The 27309-nt window shown below is 49.8% G+C and overlaps 1 protein-coding gene across 4 annotated transcripts in view; it reads left to right on the plus strand.

Annotated features, from left to right (window-relative positions):
* The window catches only part of MYH11 (myosin heavy chain 11), a 154066-nt gene that overhangs the window by 110334 nt on the left and 16423 nt on the right, over positions 1-27309 (plus strand). For all 4 annotated transcript variants that reach the window (XM_032269627.1, XM_032269630.1, XM_032269628.1 and 1 more), the window contains 15 exons: positions 55-215; positions 2134-2242; positions 5469-5600; positions 5691-5897; positions 7248-7385; positions 8787-8910; positions 9523-9694; positions 11836-12048; positions 14941-15085; positions 20837-21043; positions 22848-22952; positions 23041-23193; positions 23435-23683; positions 26343-26555; positions 26922-27134. In XM_032269627.1, coding sequence (XP_032125518.1) covers positions 55-215; positions 2134-2242; positions 5469-5600; positions 5691-5897; positions 7248-7385; positions 8787-8910; positions 9523-9694; positions 11836-12048; positions 14941-15085; positions 20837-21043; positions 22848-22952; positions 23041-23193; positions 23435-23683; positions 26343-26555; positions 26922-27134 — 2541 coding nt within the window. The remainder of the gene's footprint in view (positions 1-54; positions 216-2133; positions 2243-5468; positions 5601-5690; positions 5898-7247; positions 7386-8786; positions 8911-9522; positions 9695-11835; positions 12049-14940; positions 15086-20836; positions 21044-22847; positions 22953-23040; positions 23194-23434; positions 23684-26342; positions 26556-26921; positions 27135-27309) is intronic.

The following is a 27309-nucleotide window of genomic DNA, read 5'->3' on the forward strand; positions in this document are numbered from 1 at the left end:
CTGGCCAAATGCCACCACGGAAATCAGGAGCTCTTCTTTTCCCTCCTTCTGCAGATCAAAGCCCTGGAACTTGACCCCAACTTATACAGGATCGGACAGAGCAAAATCTTCTTCCGAACCGGGGTCCTGGCCCACCTGGAGGAGGAACGAGACTTGAAGATCACCGATGTCATCATGGCCTTCCAGGCGATGTGTCGTGGCTACTTGGCCAGAAAGTAAAGATGCTTTCCTACATCCTGACACCTCGAGCACGAATCACTAACAGGGGCCTTTCTGTTCTGATTCCCCGATTCCAAGAGGCCACCTGTTTAAGATGCGTCATTGATTGAATGACAGCCTTTTCTTGAGGGGGAAGAAATGCTTCTACCTTAAATAAATGTACCAGTTATGAGTGCAGGGAAGGAACGAGTTTTAGACCTGGGTTCTCATCCTGGCTCCCCGAGGTTTTGCTGATAAACCTTGGGCAAGTTCCTCTACCTCTCTGAGCTTCAAGTTTTTGGCTAGAAACGGCATAATCATTTTGATCTCAGGGAGCTGTTTATGAGGTGTCACTGAGATAATACATGATGAGAGGTTAGAACAGTGCCTGGTTCTCGGGTCGGAAATGTTTGGTGGTGTTGTCTTCTGTCTTTCTTTCTTCCTCCCTTCTCTTCCCCTTCCCTCCTTTCTTTCTTTTCTTTCTTTCCTTTCCTCCTTTCAAGAGTCTCTCTGTCACCCAGGCTGGAGTGCAGTGGCGCAATCTCGACTCACAGCAACCTCCGCCTCTTAGACTCAAGCGATTCTCGTGTCTCAGCCTCCCGAGTAGCTGGAGTTGCAGGCAGACAGTACCACACCGGGATAATTTTTGTATTTTTAGTAGAGTTGGGGTTTCTCCATGTTGGCCAGGCTGGTCTCGAACTCCTGGTCTCAAGTGATCCGCCCTTCTCAGCCTCCCAAAGTGCTGGGATTACAGGCGTGAGCCACTGCGCCTGGCCTAAAAATGTTGGGATTTGATAAAGTATCGAGGAAAGAGGACTTGACCGTGTCTCAATCTCCAGGTCCCAATGGGATTTATAAGGCAGGGCTTTGCAGGGTGTGATGTCCCAGGGAAGGGCTCGGGTTCCTCAATGAGTCATACCCAAGGGACCGCATGAACAGGTGGAGTCGAGGTCTGTGTTGTCACTGGGTAGAGACCACACCCTCACCTGCAGGGCCCTGATGTGTCAGGTTGATTGATTGACACGTGGACCCGAGAAGGTCAAGGCCAGATTTGGGAGCTCTTAGTCCTTCTGCAACAGACCTAACCTGACCAGTTTCGTTACTAAGTTCCCTGTCGCTGTCCCTCCTGCTTCCAAGATAACTGGGGCAATTTTATTCTTAAAGTTTTCCCACATCCAAGATGGCAGCCACGCAGGGAAGACAGAATTACATCCACTGTGCTACGGTTTCTCAGTGCAAGAGCCCTTAAATGAGAAGACTACCGGATCGGGGTCACAGTTTGAGATTCCTAAAACAACCCAGGGGAGAACAGGATTGAAAGGGCTGGGTGCAGTCGCTGTCCCCCCTATTCCCACCGCACTGAGGAAGGCCAGAGAGTGGATCACCTGAGGTCAGGAGTTCGAGACTCACCTGGCCAACATGTGAAACCCCATCTCTACTAAAATACAAAAATTAGCCAGGCGTGGTTATGGGTGCCTCTAATCCCAGCTACTCTGGAGGTTGAGGCAGGAGAAGCAATGGAACCTGGGAGGCGGAGGTTACAGTGAGCTGAGATCATGCCACTGCACCCCAGCCTGGGCAACAAAGCCGAACTCCATCTCGAAAAAAGAAGAAAGAAAAAGAAACAGCTGGTGCAGCTGGAGTGTATGGGAGCCCCTTAGGAGTGAGGCACATGGACGTGTTTTCCGAGTGGTGTTTGGATCACGGCTGTCCGGGGCATGTTGCAAGCCCTGGGTCTTCCTTGCCCGCTGAGAAAGGGTCTAGCCTGTAGATGATTTAAGTTGTGAGCGGCCAGATAATACATGTGTAACACAGGGTTTCTGGAAGAATCTGAGCACGTCCCTATGCAGGTTTGGGACACTGCGGGACAGGGCTCTGTGGACAGCAGGATGAGTCTTCATGACTCCCTCCCCATCGCCTCTTCCCCCTCCTTAGGGCGTTTGCAAAGAGGCAGCAGCAGCTGACAGCCATGAAGGTGATTCAGAGGAACTGCGCCGCCTACCTCAAGCTGCGGAACTGGCAGTGGTGGAGGCTTTTCACCAAGGTGAGTGCTCTGCCCCAGCCGCCTTCCCAGGGGCTCCCAGCCCTGGCTCTTCACTCTGGAGCCTCCAGATGTAGGACAGGAGGTGGTGGCAAGTGGGTTCGGAACAGAGGGCTGCAACTCTGACCTTGCCCATTGGCGGTTCTCCGGCCCCAGGAGGCCCTGTCCTTTGGCACATGCGTTATAGCCGTGACCCCAACACAAAGTGTTAATGTTTCCTTCGCCACTGGAATCCCTGATGTGGCCCACTTATAGCCACGCCCACTTCCTCCATAGCCCCTGGAAACCACTAATCTGTTCTCCAGTGCTATAATTTTGATGGCTCAAGAATGCTGCTGGGGTCAGCGACTCATGCCTCTAATCTCAGCACTTGGGGAGGCCGAGGCAGGTGGGTCACTTGCAGTCAGGAGTTCAAGACCAGCCCAGCCAACATGGTGAAACCCAGTTTCTACTAAAAAAAATACAAAAACTAACCAGGCATGGTGGCAGGTGCCTGTAATTCCAGCTACTCAGCAGGCTAAGGCAGGAGAATGTCTTGAACGCAGGAGGCAGAGGTTGCATTGAGCCAAGATCGTGCCTGCACTCCAGCCTGGGCGACAGATTGAGACTCTGTCTTTAAAAAGAGAAAAAGAATGTTTTATACACGGAGTTAGAGAGCTATCCAGCCTGTTTGTGTATTCATACTGCAGTTGCTTGCTGCTTTTTGCATTTTTTGAAATGGAGTCGCAGTACATTGCCCAGGCCAGTCTTGAACTCCCGGCCTCAAGCACCCGTCCTGCTTCCGCCTCCCAAAGTGCTGGGATTGCAGGTGTGAGCCACCTCACCTGGCCAATAGTGTGTCTTTTCTGTTGCTGGCACAGTCAGGGCCTCTGGACTCAACTGGTGCCTGTAGTGGTGCTGGTTGCATGGTATCCACGGCACAAACACATGCTCTGTCGCAACCGACTAGGCTTTTCCTTATGCGCCCTTGAGTGTATACATTGGTGAAAGGCTTTTGCACCAAGCAAATAGCTACTGAGTACCTACCGTATGCCAGGCACAGGATAGGTGCTGGGGCGCTGCTGTGGCCAGGCGTCATCGTCCCTGGCCTCTATGAATATTTTGGCTGAATGTGGGAGTAGATGATAAACAGATCATCGCAGACACAGATGCGTGATGGCAGACTGTGACACGTGCCTGGAGGAAGCTGCCGGAGTGCATAGCAGGAGCCGCCTTATTGCCAGGCATGGGCTTGAAAACAAGGAGTTAGGAGGCAGCTCAGCGAAGCATCCTAAAGCAGATGCTGCTTCTAGGAAATAATCATCCCCACTGAACCAACTTCTGAAAACCTATGCTAAGAAAATTGTCTTAGCCGGGTGCGGTGGCTCACACCTGTAATCCCAGCACTTCGGGAGGCCAAGGTGGGCAGATGAGGTCAGGAGTACCTGAGGTCAGGGGTTTGAGAGCAGCCCGGCCACATGGCGAAACCCCAGCTTTACTAAAGATTCAAAAATTAGCCGGGCACGGTGGTGCATGCCTGTAATCCCAGCTACTTGGGAGGCTGAGGTGGGAGAATCTCTTGAACCCGGGAGGTGGAGGTTGCAGTGAGGCGAGATCGCACCACGGTACTCCAGCCGGGGCGACAGAGTGAGACTCCATCTCAAAAAAGAAAATAGTCTTAAAGAAAATCAAGAGTTAAGGGCATGTATTGTGGCCTTATTTACAATAGCAGAATTTCAATGTCCAGTCCTAGCTGAATGGTGAGTTCAGCAACGGTTCATCCATCGATGGAATGTTTTTCAGCTATTAAAAGTGATGGCTTGGATATTGAATAGGTCTGCTAAAAAAAAAAAAAAAAAAAAAAAAAGACGGTTACCTAGCTGTCTAGCTGGACACTGCGGCATGTGCTTGTAGTCCCAGCTGCTCTGGAGCTGGGGTGGGAGGATTGCTTGAGGCCAGGAGTTCAAGGCTGCAGTGAGCTGATTGTGTCACTGTACTCCAGCCTGGGTGACCGAACAAGACCATCCCTAAATAAATAAATTAAGATGGCTATCTAAGGTTGTAAGAATGATGTAACAGCATGGAAACAGCATGGGATAATAAATACCCTATTATTTTTTTAAACTTTATCTGTCACTCAGGCTGGAGTGTAGTGGCACAATCATGGCTCACTGTAGCCTCAGCCTCCAGAGTTCAAGAGATCTTCCTATCTCAGCCCCCTCAGCAGCTGGAACTAAAGCATACACCACCATGCCTGGCTGCTTTTTTTGTAGAGATGGGGTCTCATGATGTTGCCCAGGCTGGTCTCAAACTCCTGGGCTCAAGCACCTGCCTCGGCCTGCCGAAGTGCTGGGATTATAGGCATGCACCACATGCCTGGCTATATCTTCTAATTTTGAATAGTAAAAGCAGCCTCTGACACTAGGCAGTATGATCGTAAGTCTATTTTTTTTTTTTTTTTTTTTTGAGACAGAGTCTTACTCTGTCACCAGACTGGAGTGCAGTGGCGTGATCTCGGCTCACTGCAACCTCCGCCCCCCTGGTTCAAGTGATTCTCCTGCTTCAGCCTCCCAAGTATCTGGGATTACAGGCATGGGCCACCACACCCAGCTAATTTTTGTATTTTTAGTAGAGATGGGGTTTCACCATGTTGGCCAGGATGGTCTTGATCTCCTGACCTCATTTGTGATCCACCCGCCTTGGCCTCCAAAAGCGTTGGGATTACAGGCGTGAGCCACCGCACCCAGCCAAGTCTATTTTTTAAACATAGAAAAAGAGACAGGAAGAAAACGTAAATAATGACTCTGATAGGGAGGTGGGATTTGAAAGATTTTTTTTCCTCCCTTTTGTCCTTGGAGGGAAATATGCCTTTCAGCAGTAGTTCTCTTTTGGGGTGGTTCTAAAGCGGGGAAGATGAGACTTTCTCCTTTGCTTTGTACCTTGTCTGGTGCTCTAATTTATGGTTCCCCAGTCTTGCCACTGTTGCTGTTTTGGAGTGAATAATTCTCTGTGGCGGGGGCTGTCCTGTGCACTTACAGTGTTTAGCAGCACCCCTGACAGGTACCCGCTGGATGTCAGAGGCACCCCTCATGCCAGTCATGACAACCAGCAGTGTCTCCAGACAACATCCCCTCGGTGGGGATCAGTGCGGCAACATTGTCCCTGTTTCAGAACCACTGATCGAATTTATTACGACAGCGTTATCCCTTTGCCACAAAAACAAATGACAGGCTGGCCCATGTGTGTGCAGGTGAAGCCGCTGCTGCAGGTGACCCGGCAGGAGGAGGAGATGCAGGCCAAGGAGGATGAACTGCAGAAGACCAAGGAGCGGCAGCAGAAGGCGGAAAGTGAGCTTAAGGAGCTGGAGCAGAAGCACTCACAGGTACCTGTATGGATGCGTGGCTGGGGCTGCCGGGGAGCAGGACTTGGCTCCGTGGGGCTCACTCACCTCCTCCCCACCCACTGAGTGCAGCTGGCCGAGGAGAAGAACCTGCTACAAGAACAGTTGCAGGCCGAGACAGAGCTGTACGCGGAGGCTGAGGAGATGCGAGTGCGGCTGGCGGCCAAGAAGCAGGAGCTGGAGGAGATCCTGCATGAGATGGAGGCCCGCCTGGAGGAGGAGGAAGACAGGGGCCAGCAGCTGCAGGCTGAAAGGAAGAAGATGGCCCAGCAGATGCTGGTAAGGCGTTGCAGGGGCAGCCTGCGGCAGGTAGCAAATCACTTGACTCTCACTGCAGGCCTGTGGAGGTGCATCCAGGGATACGTGTCCCTGCTGGGACAGATGATAAGACTGAGGCTTGGAGATGGTCGGTCATCTCATCAAGGCCACACAGCTGGGGTTGGGACTTAAACACAGCGAGCCCACTCTGTTCTACTGCCCTGACTTGCATGTGCTAACCCCTTTCCTACTAACAGCAAGCCTAAGGGGAGGATAGTTGTGTTTGTTAGCTACTGCTACGTAACAAAACACGCCAAACTCAGCAGATAGAAATAGTAAGTATTTATCTTGGACAGTCAGAAATTTGAGAGTGGCTTAGGTGGGTGGTTCTGGCTAAGGGTCTGGCCTGAGGTTGCAGTCAAGATATTGGCTAGGGCTGCAGTCATCTGTAGGCTCAACTGGGGCTGGAAGACCCACTTCCATGTGGCTCAGTCACACAGCCATTGGCAGGAGGCCTCAGTTCCTTACCATGAAGGCCTCTCCTCAAGGTGGCTTGAGTGTCCTTCCAACATGGTGGCAGAGTTCCCTCAGAAAGAGTGATCTGAGAGAAAGGAGAAAGGAAGCCACGATACCTTTTATAGCCTGATCTCTGAAGTTACACTCTATCACTTTCTCCTGATTTTTTTTGTTATTGTTAGAAGCAAATGAGTAAAGTCTATCTGCCAGTCTTGTGCAAAACAAAACCAAATGAAAAACAACAGAAAAGAAGCAAATCCTTAAACCTAACCCACACTCAAGGGGAGGAGAATTAGTGTCCACCTTTTTAGAGTAGCAAAATAATTTGTGGATAGATTTTAAAACCACCATGGCACCTACTGTGCCCATTTTATAGATGAGAAGGTTGAGGTTCCATGAAACCAAGCAGCTTACCCAGGTCTTTTTGAGGTGGAGTCTTGCTCTGTTGCCCAGGCTGGAGTGCAGTGGTAAAATCTCAGCTCACTACAACCTCTGCCTCCCAGGTTCAAGTGATGCTCCTACCTCAGCCTCCAGAGGAGCTGGGACTATAGGCACCTGCCACCACACCTAACTAATTTTTTTTGTATTTTTAGTAGAGATGGGGTTTCACCATGTTGGCCAGGCTTGTCTTGAACTCCTGACCTCAAGTGATCCACTCCCCTCAGCCTCCCAAAGTGCTAGGATTACAAGGGTGAGCCACCCCACCCAGGCCCAGGCCTTTTATTTCTTCTTTTTAGGAGGCTGCAGAATTCTGGGCATCATCAGGCCTAGCCCCTGTGCTCATTAGTCCCGAGATCACCACGAGAGTAAATTTGTTAAAATCAGAGCTGTTATTCTTTTCCCTCCACAACAAAGGACCTTGAAGAGCAGCTGGAGGAGGAGGAAGCTGCGAGGCAGAAGCTGCAACTTGAGAAGGTCACGGCTGAGGCCAAGATCAAGAAACTGGAGGATGAGATCCTGGTTATGGATGATCAAAACAACAAACTGTCAAAAGTGAGTAAGGGCCGGGTGTGGTGGCTCACGCCAAAATCCCAGCACTTTGGGAGGCTGAAGTGAGCAGATTACTTGAGGCCAGGAGTTCGAGACTAGCCTGGCCAACAGGGTGAAACCCCCATCTTTACTAAAAATACAAAAATTAGCCAGGCGTGGTGGTGGATGCCTGTAATCCAAGCTACTCAGGAGGCTGAGGCAGGAGAATCACTTGAACCTGGGAGGTGGAGGTTGCAGTGAGCCAAGATCATGCCACTGCCCTCCAGCCTGGGTGACAGAGTGAGACTCTGTCTCAAGAAAAAAAAGAGTGGAATCAAGCTTCTGCGTTGAAAACGACAGGCTCACCAGAATCGGGGGGATTTGGGGGATTTGGGTCTTTCCGTTCTCAAAGCAGAAAAGCCCTTGGCAAACCAGGACAAGCTGGTCACCCTAGGCAGTAGTCCATGAAGGGTCCTGCTTTGAGTTCTTTGAGCTAACCAAGCCCAAGAAGGGTCCTGCTTTGAGTTCTTTGAGCTAGATGTCAGCTTGGCCCCTACTGTGAACTAGGCTGTTAGATGCAGGTATACATGGTGAAGGAGGACCCTGCCATCATGGGGCTTATACTCTAGTGACATGGCAAATAACTACCATTTACCATGGTGATCAGGGCTCTGAAGGAAATGTTCACCATATTATAAGAGTGCAGCAGGCTGGGTGTGGTGGCTCATGCCTATAATCCCAGCACGGTGGGAGTCTGAAACAGGTGGATTACCTGAGGTCAGGAGTTTGAGACCAGCCTGGCCAACACGGTGAAGCCCCATCTCTACTGAAAATACAAAAAAATTAGCTGGGTGTGGTGGTCTGTGCCTGTAGTCCCAGCTACTCGGGGGGGCTGAGGCAGGAGAATCACTTGAACCTGGGAGGCGGTGGTTGCAGTGAGCTGAGATTGAACCACTGCACTCCAGCCTGGGCAACAGAGACTCAGTCTCAAAAAAAAAAAAGAAAAAAAAAAAAAAAGGATTATGGCAATGGGGGATAGAGTCAGGGAAGGCTTCCTGGAGGAGGTGACATTTAAGCAGAACCCTGGAGAGGGAGAAGCAGTTACAGGGGAATAGAAGAGCATCTCAGCTGGTTGGCCCACTGTGCAAAGGCTCTGGGGCAGGAAAGAACTGGCCAGTGGCAGGAATGGAAGGAGGGCACCTTTAGCTGAACATACAGTGTGAGGGACAGACTGGCATGAGATGAGAAACGGTCAGATTTTGGAAATTGTTGGGAGACTTCTCTTTACCATTTAAAACTCTAGTTGCATTTGGCTATAACATGGGCTTTGCTTTCAACCGTTTATATGGAAATTAATAAAATTGAAACATAGATTCTAGAGAAAAGAAAAACACTAAAGACATTTTTTTCTCTTTCCCCAAAAAGGAGCGAAAACTCCTTGAAGAGAGAATCAGCGACTTAACGACGAATCTTGCAGAAGAGGAAGAAAAGGCCAAGAATCTTACCAAACTGAAAAACAAGCACGAATCCATGATTTCAGAACTGGAAGGTAAACCAGCTACCCAAAGAGGTTTTGAACAGGACTTGTTTTTTTTTTTTTTTGGATAGGATCTTGCTCTGTTGCCCAGGCTGGAATGCAAGTGGTACAGTCGTGACTCACTATAGCCTCAAACTCCTAAGCTCAAGCAATCCTCCTGCCTCAGCCTCCTGAGTAGCTGGGACTACAGACATGCACCACCACACCCAGCTAATTTTTTTATTTTTTATTTTTTAGTTTTGTAGAGACAAGGTTTCACTATCATGCCCAGGCTGGTCTCGAACTCCTAGGCTCCTGCAGTCCTCCCGCCTCGGCCTCCCAAAGTGCTAGGATTGCAGGCATGAGCCACTATACCTGGCCTTGAATGTGGGTATTTTTAAAAGCAGTTATCCCATGAGTGACAACTCTATCCTGCCTCTCAAAATCACCCTCAGTCAACACACATACTCATAATATGATAAAAGGTGACGTTCATCAGGAGATAATGGTCCAGGCTGTGGCTATGATGGTTACCGATGAGGGCATGTGTGGATTTCCTCTCCGTAAAATGCCTGAGCAGGAAGGCTCATTTCCAGGCGTCTCTCGGGGGCCTCCCCCTCCTGAAGAGCACCCTGGTTTTTACAGTGCGGCTAAAGAAGGAGGAGAAGAGCCGGCAGGAGCTGGAGAAGCTGAAACGGAAGCTGGAGGGTGATGCCAGCGACTACCACGAGCAGATCGCCGACCTCCAGGCCCAGATCGCAGAGCTCAAGATGCAGCTGGCCAAGAAGGAGGAGGAGCTGCAGGCGGCCCTGGCCAGGTAGCGGGGCTGGCAAGGGGCATTTGCTCTGTGTGCACATGTCCCGCGGGCCCCTGCTCATTCACAGTCGCTGCCTTGGTCAAGGTGGCCCCAGGCCCGTGGCATGAACTTTGTTTCCCAGCCCAGCGCTCCCGTGAGCCTCCCTGACCCGGTTCAGTCCCCCAGCTCCTCATCTTCAATTTCTTCTCTTCCCTACAAACACAGTCTCTTTGCAGTCAATCTCACGGCCTCCCACGGTGTTTCCAATGCCTCTTCCACTTCCAGGCTCTTCCCATCTAGATCCCAGTTGCTAAGGGGTCAACTTCCAGTTGCCCAATGAGTCCATTTCCATCGGCGTCTCAAACGCCCCTGTCTAAGGCGGGAATGACCTTCCTTCCCCCAGCTCCTCCCTATAAGGGCCCTGTGTTTTGTGAATGCCAGTCTCCTCCATTGCTTCTGCTGACCCACAGCAAGCAGTGGTCTTCAGGTTCTGCCAGTCCTTATAAATGTGCCCCATCCCTTTCCTCTGCTTTTCCCTCTTCCTGGCTCTTAGCTGGCTTTACACTAATGGTGATACTGCACCAGCCACAATGAATGATTATTTACCTGCTCACTCTGTGCTAAGTTCTTTTCAAGCAATACCTTTGCAGACACCTGGCCAGGTGTACTGCTGGTATCTTTGTCTGAGGAAGAAGCTGAGCCCCCTAGGGGTAATGGAACAGGTATAATGTCACTGCTTCTAGGAGGGAGAGCTGGGATTTAAGCCTCAAAGCTTTTTTTTTTTTTTTTTTTGGGGACAGAGTTTCGCTCATTACCCAGGCTGGAGTGCAGATCTCGGCTCACCACAACCTCCGCCTCCTGGGTTCAGGCAATTCTCCTTCCTCAGCCTCCTGAGTAGCTGGGATTACGGGCACACGCCACCATGCCCAGCTAATTTTTTGTATTTTTAGTAGACGGGGTTTCACTGTGTTGACCAGGATGGTCTCGATCTCTTGACCTCATGATCCACCTGCCTCGGCCTCCCAAAGTGCTGGGATTACAGGCTTGAGCCACCATGCCCGGCGCCTCAAAGCTTTTTGATTGATCCCCTGGCTTGGCTCTTTTCTCTTCTAATTTGTGCTGCATTGATAGTGCTGGGTGATGAGGGGAAGACATCCCTCGGGCACGAACCTGCTCAAAACACTTTGCTGGCTGGATGCAGTGGTTCATGCCTGTAACCTCAGTACTTTGAGAAGCCAGGGTGGGAGGATTGTTTGAGGTCTGCAGTTTGAGAACAACCTGGGCAACATAGCAAGACCCTGTCTCTACAGAAAACTTAAAAATGAGCCAGGCATGGTGGTGTGTGCCTGTAGTCCCAGCTACTCAGGAGGCCGAGGTGGGAGGATCCCTTGAGCCCAGGAGGTTGAGGCTAAAGTGAGCTATGATCATACCACTGCACTCCAGCCTGGGCAACAGAGCAAGACCCTGTCTCAAAACCAAAAAACCAAGACCTAACTTCACTGGCTTACCAGGGAAAAGCTGGTTTCATTAGCCTCACCCTCAGGCCCCACGCACCCTCTGCAATCTCACCCCAATCCAACTATCTCACTTTGTCTTCTGTCGCTGCCCGTTCGCAAACACAGTGAGATCAACGTGCTTGCCTCTGGGGCAGCGCTCTGCCATTTCACAGGGCTTCTTACAGCCCACCTTCATCTGTGGTCACCACCCCCCCAGATGCAGAGCCCCGTTTGAATATCCCCAACAGGCAGTGGCTGGCCACGTGCTGTACATGGGGCGGGTAGTCAGTCACTGAACAAATGCAGAAAGAACAGACAGCTGCCAGGGAGAATGATTGTCCAACATTCAGAAAGCGTCTACGCAGTCCCCACTGTGAGCGGACACCTTGCTGGCCTGGGGCCAACGCTTTGCATTTTTGCACACACACGCACACACACACACCCACACACATACACAACCTGATGTGATGTCAGACCTTGGCACTCACATCCTATGTTAATCTCAAGTAGTCTGATGTAGCAAGAAGCAGGCCTGGGGATGTGGACAGGAGGTGTGTGGATGTCTCTGCAACACGTGTCTGGTCCCAGAAAACCATTTTTGGTCACATTGAAAGAGAAAAAGCCAAGGGCCCTGGGGGTTGATTCTGGTGGGTCTGTCCCTGACAGGCTGGACGATGAAATCGCTCAGAAGAACAATGCCCTGAAGAAGATCCGGGAGCTGGAGGGCCACATCTCGGACCTCCAGGAGGACCTGGACTCGGAGCGGGCTGCCAGGAACAAGGCTGAAAAGCAGAAGCGAGACCTGGGCGAGGAGCTGGAGGCCCTGAAGACAGAGCTGGAGGACACGCTGGACAGCACGGCCACCCAGCAGGAGCTCAGGTGAGGGGCCCGCTGACCCCACCATCCCGCTGTCCTGCTACACCAGTGGGAGGGACGTAGGAGAGGGGACAAACCCAAAGCAAATCCTGCGTCACAGGACTTCCCAGCCCCCGTGCATTTGCCCTCCTGGATGCAGTTTAACTTGTAGAAGCATGGTTGTTTCTCATCTTTTTTTTTTTTTTTTTTTTTTTTTTTCTTTTCTTGGCTGGACGTGGTGGCTCATGCTTGTAATACCAGCACTTTGGGAGGCCAAGGAGGGTGGATCAGAAGGTCAGGAGTTCAAGGCCAGACTGGCCAACGTGGTGATACCCTGTGTCTACTAAAAATACAAAAATTAGCCAGGCATGGTAGTGGGCGCCTGTAAGCCCAACTACTTGGAAGGCTGAGGGAGAGAACTGCTTGAACCCAGGAGGCAGAGGTTGCAGTGAACCGAGATCATGCCACAGCACTCCAGCCTGGGTGACAGAGCAAGACTCCATCTCAAAAAAAAAAAAATTCATTTTTTTTCTTTTTCTTTATTTTTTAAAGTCTCACTTTGTCACCCAGGCTGGAGTGCAGTGGTGCGATCTTAGCTAACTACAACTTCTGCCTCTGAGATTCAAGCAATTCTCATGCCTCAGCCTCCTGGGTAGCTGGGATTACAGGCACCCACCACCACACCTGCCTAATTGTTGTATTTTTAGTAGAGACTGGGTTTCACCATGTTGCCCAGGCTGGACTTGAACTCCTGACCTCAAGTGATCCACTGATTCTGGCCTCCCGAAATGCTGGGATTACAGGTGTGAGCCACTGCACCCCACCCTCATCATCTTCTGTCTCATCACAAAAGTAGTATATACCAGGGGTGTCCAATCTTTTGGCTTCCCTCAGCCACACTGGAAGAAGAAGATTTGTCTTGGGCCACACATAAAATACACTAACGATAGATGATGAGGTAAAAAAATTTTTACATCGCAAAACAAAATCTCATAATGTTTTAAGAAAGTTTATGACTTTGCGTCAGGCTGCAATCAAAACCATCCTAGTTAGAAAACTTGGATATACTCAGTGACAGAACAATTTGAAAACTATAGAAAAGCAGACATAAAAAAAAAAAAAATCACCACTAGGGTCAGGCTCACACCTGTAATCTCAGCACTTTGGGAGGCCGAAGACAGGTGGATCACTTGAGGTCAGGAATTCAAGACCAGCCTGGCCAACATGGTGAAACCCTGTCTCTACTAAAAATCCAAAAAATTGGCTGGCTGTGGTGGCGCGTGCCTGTAATCCCAGCTACTCAGGAGGCTGAGGCAGGAGAATCGCTTGAACCTGGGAGGCGGAGGTTGCAGTGAGCCAAGATCGTGCCACTGCATTCCAGACTGGATGACAGAGGGAGTGAGACTCCATGTCAAAAAAAAATTAATCCTTAGTGACACCAATTAACATTTTTGATAAATTCCTTCGTGTCTATGTGTGTATCAGTCAGTCCCCAAGCTCCAATTTCCAAGTATGTGTGTGTATAACTTTTGTATTAAATTTTATCAATAAAATTGATCAGATTGGTTTTCAATTTAAGATTCACTTCACATGAACCAAAAACAAAACCACCTGCCAGATCCCGAATCCTGACTTTAGTGAAACTAGGTTGTTGATTCATTCAGCAAACACATGGATATATTTTGATGCAATCTGTGCCAACACCGTATACCCTGAGGTTTATTTCCCCCACTTAGGGTTTTGTGCCATGTGACACACATGTAGAGGCACAGCGTTCTGCTTCCTTGCCGCCTGGCCTTTAATTTAGAAAAGTCCACGCATGGTGGCTCACGCTTGAAATCCGAGCACTTTGGGACACTGAGGAAGGCAGATCACTTGAGGTCAGGAGTTTGAGACCAGCCTGGCCAACATCGTGAAGCTTTATCTCTACTAAAAATACAAAAATTAGCCAGGTGTCAGGTTGGGCACCTGTAATCCCAACTACTCAGGAGGCTGAGGCAGGAGAATTCCTTGAACCCAGGAGGCAGAGGTTGCAGTGAGCTGAGATTGTGCCACTGTACTCCAGCCTGGGCAACAGATTGAGACTCCATAAAAATAAAAATAAAAAAAGAGTCCAGGCACGGTGGTTCACACCTGTAATCTCAGCACTTTGGGAAGCTGCGGCAGGTGAATCGCCTGAGGTCATGAGTTTGAGACCAGCCTGGCCAACATGGTGAAACCCCATCTCTACTAAAAATACAAAATTAGCCAGGCATGGTGGCACGTGCCTGTAATCCCAGCTACATGGGAGGCTGAGGCAGGGGAATGGCTTGAACCCGGGAGGTGGAGGTTACAGTGAGCTGAGATGCACTCCAGCCTGGGCAACAAGAGTGAAACTACGTCTCAAAAAAAGACAAAACAAAAAACATGGACTCAAAGTCAAGGTTTAGCTTCTAATTCTGGCTCCATCACACAATGGCTGTGACGCTGCTTACCCTCTCTTAGCCTTAGTTTCCCTATTTGTAAAATGGAAATAATAATACACCTGCCTCTTTGGGTCACTCTGAAGATTAGATGGTGTGTGTAAAAAACTTAGCTCAGGGCCTGGCATATAGTAACTGCTCAGTAAATAAGGGCCAACATTAATATTTCAGCAACATTTTGCAGCTCACAGACATCCTTTCAATTCTGTTATTTTGTGTATTTGTTTGCCAGTTATTACACACGTCCTAGGCAGGTAATATGCTCCACATTTTGCAGCTGAGGAAATTCCAGATCCAGAGATGTTAGGTGAGTGGCCCAAGGTCACACAGCTAGAGAGGGATGGTGATGAGGATTCCAGCTCTGGGTCCTGGAAGAGGTCTTACTCTTTTGCAAGGCACTGAGATGACTCTCTGTCTCCTCTCCATTGCCATCCACCATGTTCTTCCTGTTAAGGGCCAAGAGGGAGCAAGAGGTGACAGTGCTGAAGAAGGCCCTGGATGAAGAGACGCGGTCCCATGAGGCCCAGGTCCAGGAGATGAGGCAGAAACATGCACAGGCGGTGGAGGAGCTGACAGAGCAGCTGGAGCAGTTCAAGAGGGTAAGTGGTGATGCTTTTTGGTGATGGCACGTATGCGTGACATCAGCATCAAATTACTACACAGCAGGCTCTGCATAAAGACAAAAAACAAGTTACACAAGATTCGAACGATGATGATAGCACTTGTATTTATTTACAAAATGCTTCCCATACATGCTGGGTGTGGTGGCTCACACCTGTAATTCCAGTACTTTAGGAGACTGAGGTGGGAGGATCACTTGAGCTCAGGAGTTCGAGACCAGCTTGAGCAACATTGTGAGACCTGTTCTCTACTAAAATTGAAAAAAAAAAAAAAAATTAAGCGAGGCGCGGTAGCTTAAGCCTGTAATCCCAGCACTTTGGGAGGCTGAGGCACGCAGATCAGTTGAGGTCAGGAGTTTGAGACCAGCCTGGTCAACATGGCGAAACCCCGTCTCTACTAAAAATACAAAACATTAGCCAGGTATGATGGATGCCTGTAATCCTAGCACTTTGGGAAGCCAAGGAGGGAGGATCGCTTGAGCCCAGGAGTTTCAGATCAGCCTGGGCAACACAGTTATTTTTCTTAAAAAACAAAAAAAGATTGGAGGAAAACTGGTATTATTGATTTCAGTGGCAGAACAGTACTCTCTGGTGTCGTTTGAGAATGACTAGGTCAAATCATTTTTTGTCCTGTTGGGTTTTTTGGGGTGTATGGGAGTTGGAGCTGGGAAATAGCACTACTGAATCTGAATCTTGGGTGCTTTTCTCTCCTTTGGGGTAGCTCCTTGTGCTTCATTTCCCAGGGTAAGTCTCTTAGCTTGTGGCCTCTGCCAGGTTGTTTTCCGGAGCCTTAGTTATATCACCCTCAGCATTCCAGCTCCTCCACATCCCCTTCAGTGAGGGCTTTTGGTTCTGCTAGATTAAATGGGTACAGCATTGCCTAAAAATCGTTGGGAGTTTGCATTTGGTTCTCTTGCTAATGTATTAGTCCGTTGTTATATTGCTATACAGAAATACTCGCCTGGATTATTTATTTATTTTTTGAGAGATGGAGTCTCACTCTGTCCATCAGGCTGGAGTGCAGTGCCGTGATCTCGGCTCACTGCAACCTCCACCTCCTAGGCTCAAATCATTCTCCTGCCTCAGCTTCTTAAGTAGCTGGGACTACAGGAGTGCACCACCAGGCCAGGATAATTTTTCTTTTTTTTTCTTTTTTTTTTTTAGTGGAGACGGTGTTTTATGTTGGCCAAGCTGGTTTCAAACTCCTGACCTCAGGTGATCTGCCCGCCTTGGCCTCCTAAAGTGCTGGGATGACAGGTGTGAGCTGCTGCACCCAGCCCAATATTGGGTAATTTATAAAGAAAAAAGCTTTCACTGGCTCATGGTTTTGCAGGCTATACAGAAAGCGTGGCAGCTTCTGCTTCTGGGTAGGCCTCAGGAAACTTACGATCATGGTGGAAGGCAAAGGGGAAGTAGGCACATTTTACATGACCAGAGCAGGCAGAAAAGAGAGAGGGGGGAGGTGCCAGACACTTTTAAACAACCAGATCTCATGAGAACAGCACCAAAGGGATGGTGCTGAACCATTAGAAACTGCCCCCATGCCAGTCACATCCCACCAGGCCCCAGTGTTCACCTTGACTAGTCGGTACGGTTTGGATCTGTGTCCCCACCCAAATCTCATGTTCAGTTGTAATCCAGAGGTTCTGTACAGCCTGCAGAACCACTGTAATCCAATTGAACATGAGATTACAGTTGTTTTTTTTGAGACAGAGTCTTGCTCTGTCACCCAGGCTTGAGTACAGTGGCACGATATTGGCTCACTGCAACCTCTGCTTCCTGGGTTCAAGCAGTTTTCCTGTCTCAGCCTCCCAAGTAGCTAGGACTACAGGCACCCAGCACCATACCTGGCTAATTTTTGTATTTTTAGCAGAGACGAGGTTTCACTATATTGATCAGGCTGGTGTTGAACTCCTGACCTCAGGTGATCTGCCCACCTTGGCCTCCCAAAGTACTGGGATTACAAGCATGAGCCACCGTACCTGGCTGAGATTACAATTGAACATGAGGTTTGGATGGGGACGTAGATCTCAAACATGTCAACTAGTCAAGTGAACATTCTTCCATGTGCTGGTTTACTGAATACCTTCCTGGGAGCCAGTTCACTGCCTGGTCTGTTGGAACCTCAAGTGTTATTTCACATAAAAATAATAAGTAGAATAATACAATAAAAAGTGTAGCACTTATGTACCAGACACTATTCCAAGCGCTTTACAAGCTAATTTCATTTCACTTGTGGCCCCCGTTAAAGTACAAATTTCCAGGCCTGCCCTTGATCCTGATGGAGTTGGTCTTGGGAAGACCCTCTGAAAAGCACCCTACAGGACTGAGCTCACCTTCACTCTCCAAATAAATAAACGGGCTCTTAGTACTTGTCGAGAGGGATCTAAATACTAACCCTCAACATTTTGTCAGCTCTTTATGTATTTTGGACAAATTGGATTTTGCCAGTTGTAACTAAGACATACAATTCGCCATTCAATTGTGTTCCTTTTGTTATGTTCAAAAGTTATTATTTTTAAAAACTATTTGTTTTTAGAGACAGGATCTCACTCTGTCACCCAAGCTGCAATGCAGAGGTACAATCTTGGCTCACTGCAATCTTGAACTTCTGGGCTCAAGCGATCCTCCTGCCTCAGCCTCCCTAGTAGCTGGGACTTACAGGCTTGTACCACCATACCCAGCTAATTTTTAAGTTCTTTGTAGAGATGGGCGTCTCACTATGTTGCCCAGGCTGACCTCAAGCGACTGAGTTCAAGCAATTCTCCCATTTTGGCCTCCCAAAGTGCTGGAATCAGAGACCTGAGCCACCACGCCCAGCCTACTTTTAATTTTTATACAACTTTAATCAGAACGGGCTATTTCCACCTTCAGAAACAATTAGCCCTTAAGACATTCATAAGCCATACTTGTCCCTTTTAACTTTATGGTTGGAGGTTGGGTGCAGTGGCTCACACCTGTAATCCTAGTACTTTGGGAGGCCGAGGCAGACAGATCACCGGAGGTCAGGAGTTCAAGACCAGCCTGACCAACGATAGTGAAACCTCGTTTCTACTAAAAATAGAAAAAGTAGCCAGGTACGGTGGTGGTCACCTGTCATCTCAGCTACTTGGGAGGGTGAGGCAGGAGAATTGCTTGATCCTGGGAGGCGGAGGTTGCAGTGAGCTAAGATCGTGCCACAGCACTCAAGCCTGGGCGACAGAGTGTGAGACTGTTTCCAAAACAAAAAACTTTATGGTTGGAAGAGTGAGGCACAGACAGAGTCACTATCACCATGCCTGGGGATAGTTAGACATGAGCAGGGGCTGGAAGCCGAGCCCATTGCCAGCCAGGCCTCTGGGGAGATTCCATTATTATTACGACCATCAGCAGATGGCACGTCCGTTCCTGACCCGCATGAAGCAGGTGGAGGTTCGAGCCTCTGCCCATCTCAGGTGCAGGGAAAAAGAGGCCTTTGCTTTGAACAACTTGAGTTCTGATGTAGAGCCCTGGTTCCATCTGCTGGTGGGGGAAACGTTTAATCTCAGCTCCTACGTGGGCTGTCCTGAGCCCTCATGCGGTCTGGCCCCAGTTCTGGGGTCTTAGGCGGGGCCGCGTTTTCTGGTAAACCCATGTCCCCCTGCTTCACCATCCTGTGGTGAAGAGGCGCCTCATTTCCATCTGAGGTCCGGCAGTTTAGTCAAGTCTGCCGGGAGGGCTGGCTTCTAGGGCTGCCCAGTCAATGCCCAGCGCTTCCCAGGGACTATGGGAAAGCGGAGGGGTGGTGTGGGTCCTCTCCCCTCGGACCTGTGCACTTCTCCCTTGCTTCTTTCTCCCTCTCTACAGCCAGGAAAAGCAGTCCCCCCATGCCACCCTGCTTTTGTCCAACACACTTTTTTTTTTTTTTTTTTTTTTTTTTGAGACAGAGTCTCATTCTGTCACCCAGGCTGGAGTGCAGTGGCTCACGGCAACCCCTGCCTCCCGGGTTCAGACGATTCTCCTGCTTCAGCTTCCTGAGTAGCTGGGATTACAGGCGACTACCATCACACCCAGCTAATTTTTGTATTTTTAATAGAGAAGGGGTTTCACCATGTTGGCCAGGCTGGTCTGAAACTCCTGACCTCAAGCGACCTGTCTGCAACAGCTTCCCAAAGTGCTGGGATTATAGGCCTGAGCCACCGAGCCCAGCCCAGCCCCAACACACTTTTTTTTTTTTTTTTTTTTCTGTAGGGCAACTTAACATGCGTACAGGAGCCGGTTCCATAAAATAAGTTTCCCTTAACTAGGGCAGAATTATCGGTATAAATCACACGACACCTGTGAAGGACAGGGCAAGGAAATACCACCGCCCCACCAGCCGGGTCAGCCACTACTTAGATCTGGCAGGTTGCTGCCTTGAAGGATGGCAAGACCCCCCCCTTTCCAGATCTTTTTTTAAGTTCAGGATTACTGAGGTATATGCAGTAAAATGCATCAATTTTACAGCTACATTAATTTTAACTAATATATGTTGTGTAACCACCAGCAGTCACAATGTAGAATGTTAGAGTTATTTATTATTGATTGACGGATTGAGATGGGAGTCTCACTCTGTCGCCGAGGTTGGAGTGCAGTGGCACGATCTCGGCTCACTGCAACCTCCGTCTACCGGGTTCAAGCGATTCTTGTGCCTCAGCCTCCCAAGTAGCTGGGACTATAGGCATACGCCACCAGGCCTGGCTAATTTTTCTATTTTTAGTAGAGACGGGATTTTGCCATGTTGGCCAGGCTGGTCTGAAACTCCTGACCGAAAGTGATCCATCTGCCTTTGCCTCCCAAAGTTAAATATTTTTGAAACAGAGTCTCACTTTGTTGCCCAGGCTGGAGTGCAGTGGTGTGATCATGGCTCACTGCAATCTTCAGCTCCTTCAACGCCAGCAATCCTGCCATCAGCCTCTAAAGTAGCTGGGACTGCTGATGTGTGCCCCCACACCTGATTAATGTTTTATTTTAGTGGAGATGGGGGTCTCACTACGTTGTCCAGGCTGGTCTTGAACTCCTGGCCTCAAGCAATCCTCCCACCTGTTTCTCAGAGTGCTGGGATGACAGCTGTGAACTGCCATGACAGGCCTTCAAACATTAAAGTTTTTTGAAAAAGAAGCTAGGAATCCAGAATTTTACATGACATTTATTTAAACGCTGGCAAGTCATTTTTTAAAAAGTAGTGAATGGGTCAAGGGGACATGACAGGAGGTTGAACGCAGCTCACAGGATCCCAGATTGCAACCCATGAGCTTTAGGAAAATAGAATCCAAAATACTGTCCGGGCGTGGTGGCTCACTCCTGCAATCCCAGCACTTTGGGAGGTCAAAATGGGGTGATCACTTGAGGTCAGGAGTTCGAGACCAGCCTGGTCAACATGGTCAAACCTCATCTCTACTAAAAATACAAAAATTAGCCAGGCGTGGTATCAGGCACCTGTAATCCCAGCTACTTGGGCAGCTGAGGCAGAATCAGTTGAACCCAGGAGGCAGGGTTGTAGTGAGCCAAGATCGTGCCACTGCACTCCAGCCTAGGTGACAGAGACACTACCTCAAAAAAAATACCCCCCCCCCCCCCGCCCCCAAAAAAAGCACCAAATGTCTTACTGGTGATTTTGTGACCATTGCCGTGTGCCTCCCTGGACCTATGTGAGGGGGGAAAGGGCAGGTTCTGAAATGCTCTCCCAGCCACAGCCGCCCTGCTTTCTCTCCCCTCTGCTTCCTTGACTAGGCCAAGGCGAACTTAGACAAGAACAAGCAGACGCTGGAGAAGGAGAACGCAGACCTGGCTGGGGAGCTGCGGGTCCTGGGCCAGGCCAAGCAAGAGGTGGAACACAAGAAGAAGAAGCTGGAGGCGCAGGTGCAGGAGCTGCAGTCCAAATGCAGCGACGGGGAGCGGGCCCGGGCCGAGCTCAATGACAAGGTCCACAAGCTGCAGGTAAGACGGTGGCCCATTCTGTGGGGAGGAGCCTCTTGCCGGCTGACCGAGGTCTCTCTTGCTGTGAGCAAGTCCTTTCCTCTAGTTGCATTCCTGGAGGGGAGGCAATGATCTCCCAGTTCAATTAAATATTTAAAAACCTTCTGGCTGGGTCCAATGGCTCACGCCTGTAATCCCAGCACTTGGGGAGGCCGAGGTGGGTGGATTACCTGAGGTCAGGGGCTCATGACCAGCCTGACCAACATGGTGAAATCCCATCTCTACTAAAAATACAAACATTAGCTGGGTGTGGTGGCATGCACCTGTAAATGCCAGCTACTCAGGAGGCTGAGGTTGCAGTGAGCCTCGACCACGCCACTGCACTCCAGCCTGGGCCAAAAGGGCAAAACTCCGTCTCAGAAAAACAAAACAAAACAAAAAACCTTCCTTTGCCATTCTGACAAGTATTTATTGAGCACCTGCTGTATGGCAGGCACTGTGCTTAATCCTGAGATACAACAGCAAGGAAGAAGAGATGACACTGTCCCTGCCCCAGTAGGAGTCCAGCCTAATTGGGGGGAAGGGAAGGGAAAGACATGAATCATCACACAAATGAATGTCAAATGATACAGCAAAGGGAAGGCACATGATGTCTCAGTGTAAATAACCAGGAGGCCCAACCTGGGGGAGCAGGAGCCACAAAAGGCTTCCTTAAGGAACATGGATAAGTCTACCAGGCAGTGGGAAGAGCATGTGCAAAGGCCCTGTGGTAAGTAGAAAAACGAGGAGAGACGTATGGCTAGTAGACCTAGAGTGGCCAGTTGGGGTTGGGGTTCAGGGTGGGGGACAATAGAGTGGGATTGGAGGGGGAGGCGGTACCCAGATGATGCAGGCCTTTTGAGAACCTCTTATACATATGTTGGTCCTTAATCTGGGCGATTGCCAAGCGGTTGAGGGGTTTGAAGCTGACAAATGACACGGTCTGTCTTTTGTCTTTTGCTCGGAATAGACATTTGCCCCGACTTTCCAGTAATGGGATGTGGCCAGAGTGTTGCTAAATATTTAACAGGCTCACAGCCTGGGACCAAGGGGCAGGGGAAGCACTCAGTAAGCTGTTTTTTCCACATGCAGTTGAGAGAGGGGGTTTTGCTGCCCTCCTATAAGCAGGGTCCTGTAAGAGTAGCATGAAGATCACTCACATCCTCCTTGTCCATGGAAGAGATGGAGGGAGCCTAATACCTTCAAAGGGACTTGTGCAAAGACACCAGGCAGTAAAAGCCAGAGAATGCACAGACGGCATTTTGACCTTTAGGGTCTGCGTCTCGTCTCTGACTTTGGCCATCAGAATCAGTGAAGGGACAAGAGTAGGAGTGAGGAAGGAGGGGACAGGACAGCATCCCTTGGACGTTCAAGTACCATCCCGGTCTCCCCTCTCCAACCTTAGAGAGTGGACCAGCCAGAGTACCTGGTCTGGACTCTCACACCTGCTGCTTTGTTTCTACCAACCTTGGCAGGGATCTAGGATGCATTTAGTGGGATCAGGGCCCAGTCAATACAATTGGGGCTCAAATAAGTTCTTAGAATAACAGTCTGGAGCCAGGGTCCCAACTCGTAGGTGATGGAGTTTCTTTCATGCCACAGAGACTTCTCTGTTTTTGTTTTTTAACATCAGAGTCCCATACCTCGTGGGTATTTTCTCCATCAGTGGACACCCAAGTCCTAGCCCATGAGGGTACACCGTGTGTTTTGAGTAAAAAGGGCTCCTCTTGTTTAGCGAGGATCCCATTCTAGCGGCGTTGACTAACCCGTCTCCCGGCACCCTCAGATTGAAGTCGAGAGCGTCACCGGGATGCTTAACGAGGCTGAGGGGAAGGCCATTAAGCTGGCCAAGGACGTGGCGTCCCTCGGGTCCCAGCTCCAGGACACGCAGGTGAGTGTCCTGCCATGTCATCTGGGGGGCCTGGAGGGTGCCCTTCCTCAGGGCAGGTCCCTGGGACCTCCATGTGTCCCCTTTGCAGGAGCTGCTTCAAGAAGAAACTCGGCAGAAGCTCAACGTGTCCACCAAGCTGCGCCAGCTGGAGGAGGAGAGGAACAGCCTGCAGGACCAGCTGGACGAGGAGATGGAGGCCAAGCAGAACCTGGAGCGCCACATCTCCACTCTCAACATCCAGGTGCCTGCCCTGTCCTCGCTTCCGTCATGGGTCCCCTCGGCTTCTCTGCACCGAGAGCCCCCGAGGCAGATCGCAGTGGGGCACTGGTGTCATGGTGCTTGACCCGCAGCTTCCCCTGCAGCTGGTCCACTGAGTTTCCCCAGCAAGCAGACATAGTCTTCACTTCTCAGAGTCTGTGGGGGTCAGGGATGGGGGGTCATTCACGGCCCCTCTCACCCGACCCCGGACGCTGCCCTTGTAGCTCTCTGACTCGAAGAAGAAGCTGCAGGACTTTGCCAGCACCGTGGAAGCGCTGGAAGAGGGCAAGAAGAGGTTCCAGAAGGAGATTGAGAACCTCACCCAGCAGTACGAGGAGAAGGCGGCCGCTTATGATAAACTGGAAAAGACCAAGAACAGGCTTCAGCAGGAGCTGGATGACCTGGTCGTCGATTTGGACAACCAGCGGCAACTCGTGTCCAACCTGGAAAAGAAGCAGAAGAAGTTTGATCAGGTAGAGGGCATGGGGTGTCCTCCGTTCTGGCCACGGACGCTGGGTGGGAGAGTCAGCTCTGCAGAGCGTCACACATGGCTTCCACCTGTGCCTGCTTCCCCTCTGTGCTCTGTGGGAGCCATGGGAGGCTCTCATGTCTTGGGAGACCATGGAGCATTAAGGCTACCAGGTCATAAGTTTGGTTTTTTTGTTGGTTTTTTTTGGAGACGGAATTTTGATCTTGTCACCCAGGCTGGAGTGCAATGGCGAGATCATGTCTCACCGCAACCTCTGCCTCCCAGGTTCAAGCAATTCTCCTGCCTCAGCCTCCCAAGTAGCTGGGATCATTACCATGTGCCACACCACTCCTGGCTTATTTTTGTATTATTAAGAGACAGGGTTTCACCATGTTGTCCAGGCTGGTTTCGAACCCCTGATCTCAGGTGATCAGGTGATCCACTGGCCTCAGCCTCTCAAAGTGATGGATTACAAGCGTGAGCCACTGCGCCCAGCCAGTTTCTATACTTTTAATACCACTCTTCCCTAAGATTTCATTCTGTAGAATTCCAAGCACACAGCAAAGTTGACAGAATCGTACAATGAACACCTGTACAGCCACCACCTGGATTCAGTCATTGACAGTATATTTATTATACGGACTTGATCACATATTTATTTATTTTGAGACAGGGTCTCGCTCTGTCGCCTAGGCTGGAGTACAGCGGTGGTACGTTGGCTCACTGCAATCTCTGCCTCCTGTACAAGCGATTCTCCTACCTCAGCCTCTTGACTAGCCAGGATTACAAAAGCACACCAACCTGCCTGGCTAATTTGTGTATTTTTAGTAGAGACAGGGTTTCACCATGTTGGCCAGGCTGGTCTCGAACTCCTGACCTCAGGTGATCCACCTGTGTTGGCCTACCAAAGTGCTGGGATTACAGGCATGAGCTGCTGTGCCTGGCACACATGTTTATATATAAGGACTAATTCTGTCTATCATGCCTTATCTCTTGGGTGCATTCAGAGCAAATTACAGATATCTGTATACTTCCCCTTCTATACCTCAACACTGCGTATTAATTAGAGTTTATTTTAAACATCATTTTGCAGTAAAACTTACATGTGATGAAATGCACAAATCTTAAGTATATAATAAATGCATACCCCTGTACGACCCAAACCCCTGAATACCAGCTTTTAAGATTATTTAGTAAATATGATTTAGTTTACAAGTGACTCAGGGTTATTCTAAAAATCAGTTTGAGAGGCAGGCATAATGGCTCACGCCTGTAATCCCAGCACTTTGGGAGGCCGAGGTGGGCAGATCACCTGAGGTCAGGAGTTCAAGACCAGTCTGGCCAACAAGGTGAAACTCTGTCTCTACTAAAAATACAAAAATTACCCCGGCATGGTAATTTTTGTATTTTTTACACATGCCTGTAATCCCAGCTACTCGGGAGGCTGCAGCAGAGAATTGCTTGAACCAGGGGTAGGGCAGAGGCTGTGGTGAGCTGAGATCACTCCACTGCACTCCAGCCTGGGTGATAGAGCGAAAACTCTATCTCAGAAATAATAAAAATAAAAATCAGTTTGAGGATTGTACAGTGAGGTGCAATGCCAGATCCCCGAGGGTTCCTTATACCTTCCTGACTGGCCTCATGATATCAGGATGCTAGGTGACATCCTAATTCCTCCTTTTCTCATCAGCCACTCCTCCTCTGGGCTGTCAGCTTGTCTTCAATGCTTCGTTATCTGGCTGAAGGCCTGAGGTTGCTTTTGCTATTTTCCTGTCACTTGAGTGTAGTGCAGTGTCACACACAGTGTAGGACTTTCGTGTTGAGTATGCCATTGAGAGGTCCCCGTCTTTGCTGAATACTGCAAGTTTGGCTCTTGGATGTTACAATTTATAATCTACTGCTCTGTCCTCTCTGAAGATGAGATGCACGTGAGCATGGAATGTTCTCTGAGCTGCTTCTCCATGCAGAGAGAGATGTGTGCAGGTCCGCTCACACTGACTGCTTCCCTACTAAGGCTCTTAGGATACCTTTGTGACATATTAATAGCTACTTGTGGCCATGAAACAAATTAATAATTGGCTTCTGGCAGCTTTAAATGTCATTTTGACCTCAGTGTGCTCTAAGCAACATGGGCAGCTTTAGTGGTTTTCAAAGCACAAGGATTAGGCCAGGTGTGGTGGCTCACACCTGTAATCTCAGCACTTTGGGAGGCCGAGGCAGGAGGCTCACTCGAGGTCTGGAGTTCCAGACTAGCCTGGCCAACATGGCGAAACCTTGTCTCTACTAAAAATACAAAAATTGGCCGGTTATAATCCAGCTACTGAGGAGGCTGAGGCAGGAGAATTGCTTGAACCCAGGAGGCGGAGGTTGCAGTGAGCCAAGATCACACCATTGCACCCCAGAACCTGGGCAACAAGATCAAAACTCCATTTCAAAACAAAACAAAACAAAACACGATTCTGCTAATTTCTGGCTCTGCATAAGCTTGATGTAGAAGCAAGATGGTGATTATATAAACCACTCCCATAGATACCTATGTGGCTTACCTCCGCACCCTGATACCTTAAGTAAGACCTGGGGCTTTACCTTTGTGTTCACAATTCAGTGACGCTGACCCCAGCATACACCTAGAAGTCACCTCTGGGTCTCATGCTGTGTTGCAGCTGTTAGCCGAGGAGAAAAACATCTCCTCCAAATACGCGGATGAGAGGGACAGAGCCGAGGCAGAAGCCAGGGAGAAGGAAACCAAGGCCCTGTCCCTGGCTCGGGCCCTGGAAGAGGCCTTGGAAGCCAAGGAGGAGCTCGAGCGGACAAACAAAATGCTCAAAGCTGAAATGGAAGATCTGGTCAGCTCCAAGGATGACGTGGGCAAGAACGTAAGTGGTTCCTGGTGGTTTTTCTTGTCCATGTTTCACCCGCACAGCCTCTGTGCCCCTCACCAGGCCATGGGAGGCTGGCTCCGGGTCTTTTTCACAGTGAACCATCATCAGAAATGGAAGGTTTTTAGACTGGAGCAGAGGCCAGGAGGGGCTGAGGACGGCAGTGGAGGATGGGTCTGAGTTGGGGGGTCAGAGGGCAAGGCTGGGGTCTGAGCTCTCAGGGGCCACCTTGAGTCCCAGCCATGCATCCTGCGGGAGGCCAAAGCCACCTCCCTGGGCTCTGAGCTGCCAGTCACAGGGGGTTTCTCAACCGTCTTTATGAAGTTGAGCCTCAGGGAATGGGGCTGCCTGCTCTGCCGGCAGGTCCATGAGCTGGAAAAGTCCAAGCGGGCCCTGGAGACCCAGATGGAGGAGATGAAGACGCAGCTGGAAGAGCTGGAGGATGAGCTGCAGGCCACAGAGGACGCCAAGCTGCGGCTGGAAGTCAACATGCAGGCGCTCAAGGGCCAGTTTGAGAGAGATCTCCAAGCCCGGGATGAGCAGAACGAGGAGAAGAGAAGGCAGCTCCAGAGACAGGTGCGTGCTGCCGGGTAGGCCAGGCGTGGGGAGGGTTGGTGGGATTTTTCATTCTCATCACCACTGCTCATGAACAGTATGGAAACTCTATTTTCTTTTTCTGAAACAAGAGTCTCACTCTGTCGCCCAGGCTGGAGTGCAGTGACACAATCTAATTTCACTGCAACTTCCACCT

This window comes from Sapajus apella, unplaced genomic scaffold (assembly GCF_009761245.1).
Source record: "Sapajus apella isolate SASKATOON/1434 unplaced genomic scaffold, GSC_monkey_1.0 scaffold196, whole genome shotgun sequence".
Taxonomy (NCBI): domain Eukaryota; kingdom Metazoa; phylum Chordata; class Mammalia; order Primates; family Cebidae; genus Sapajus; species Sapajus apella.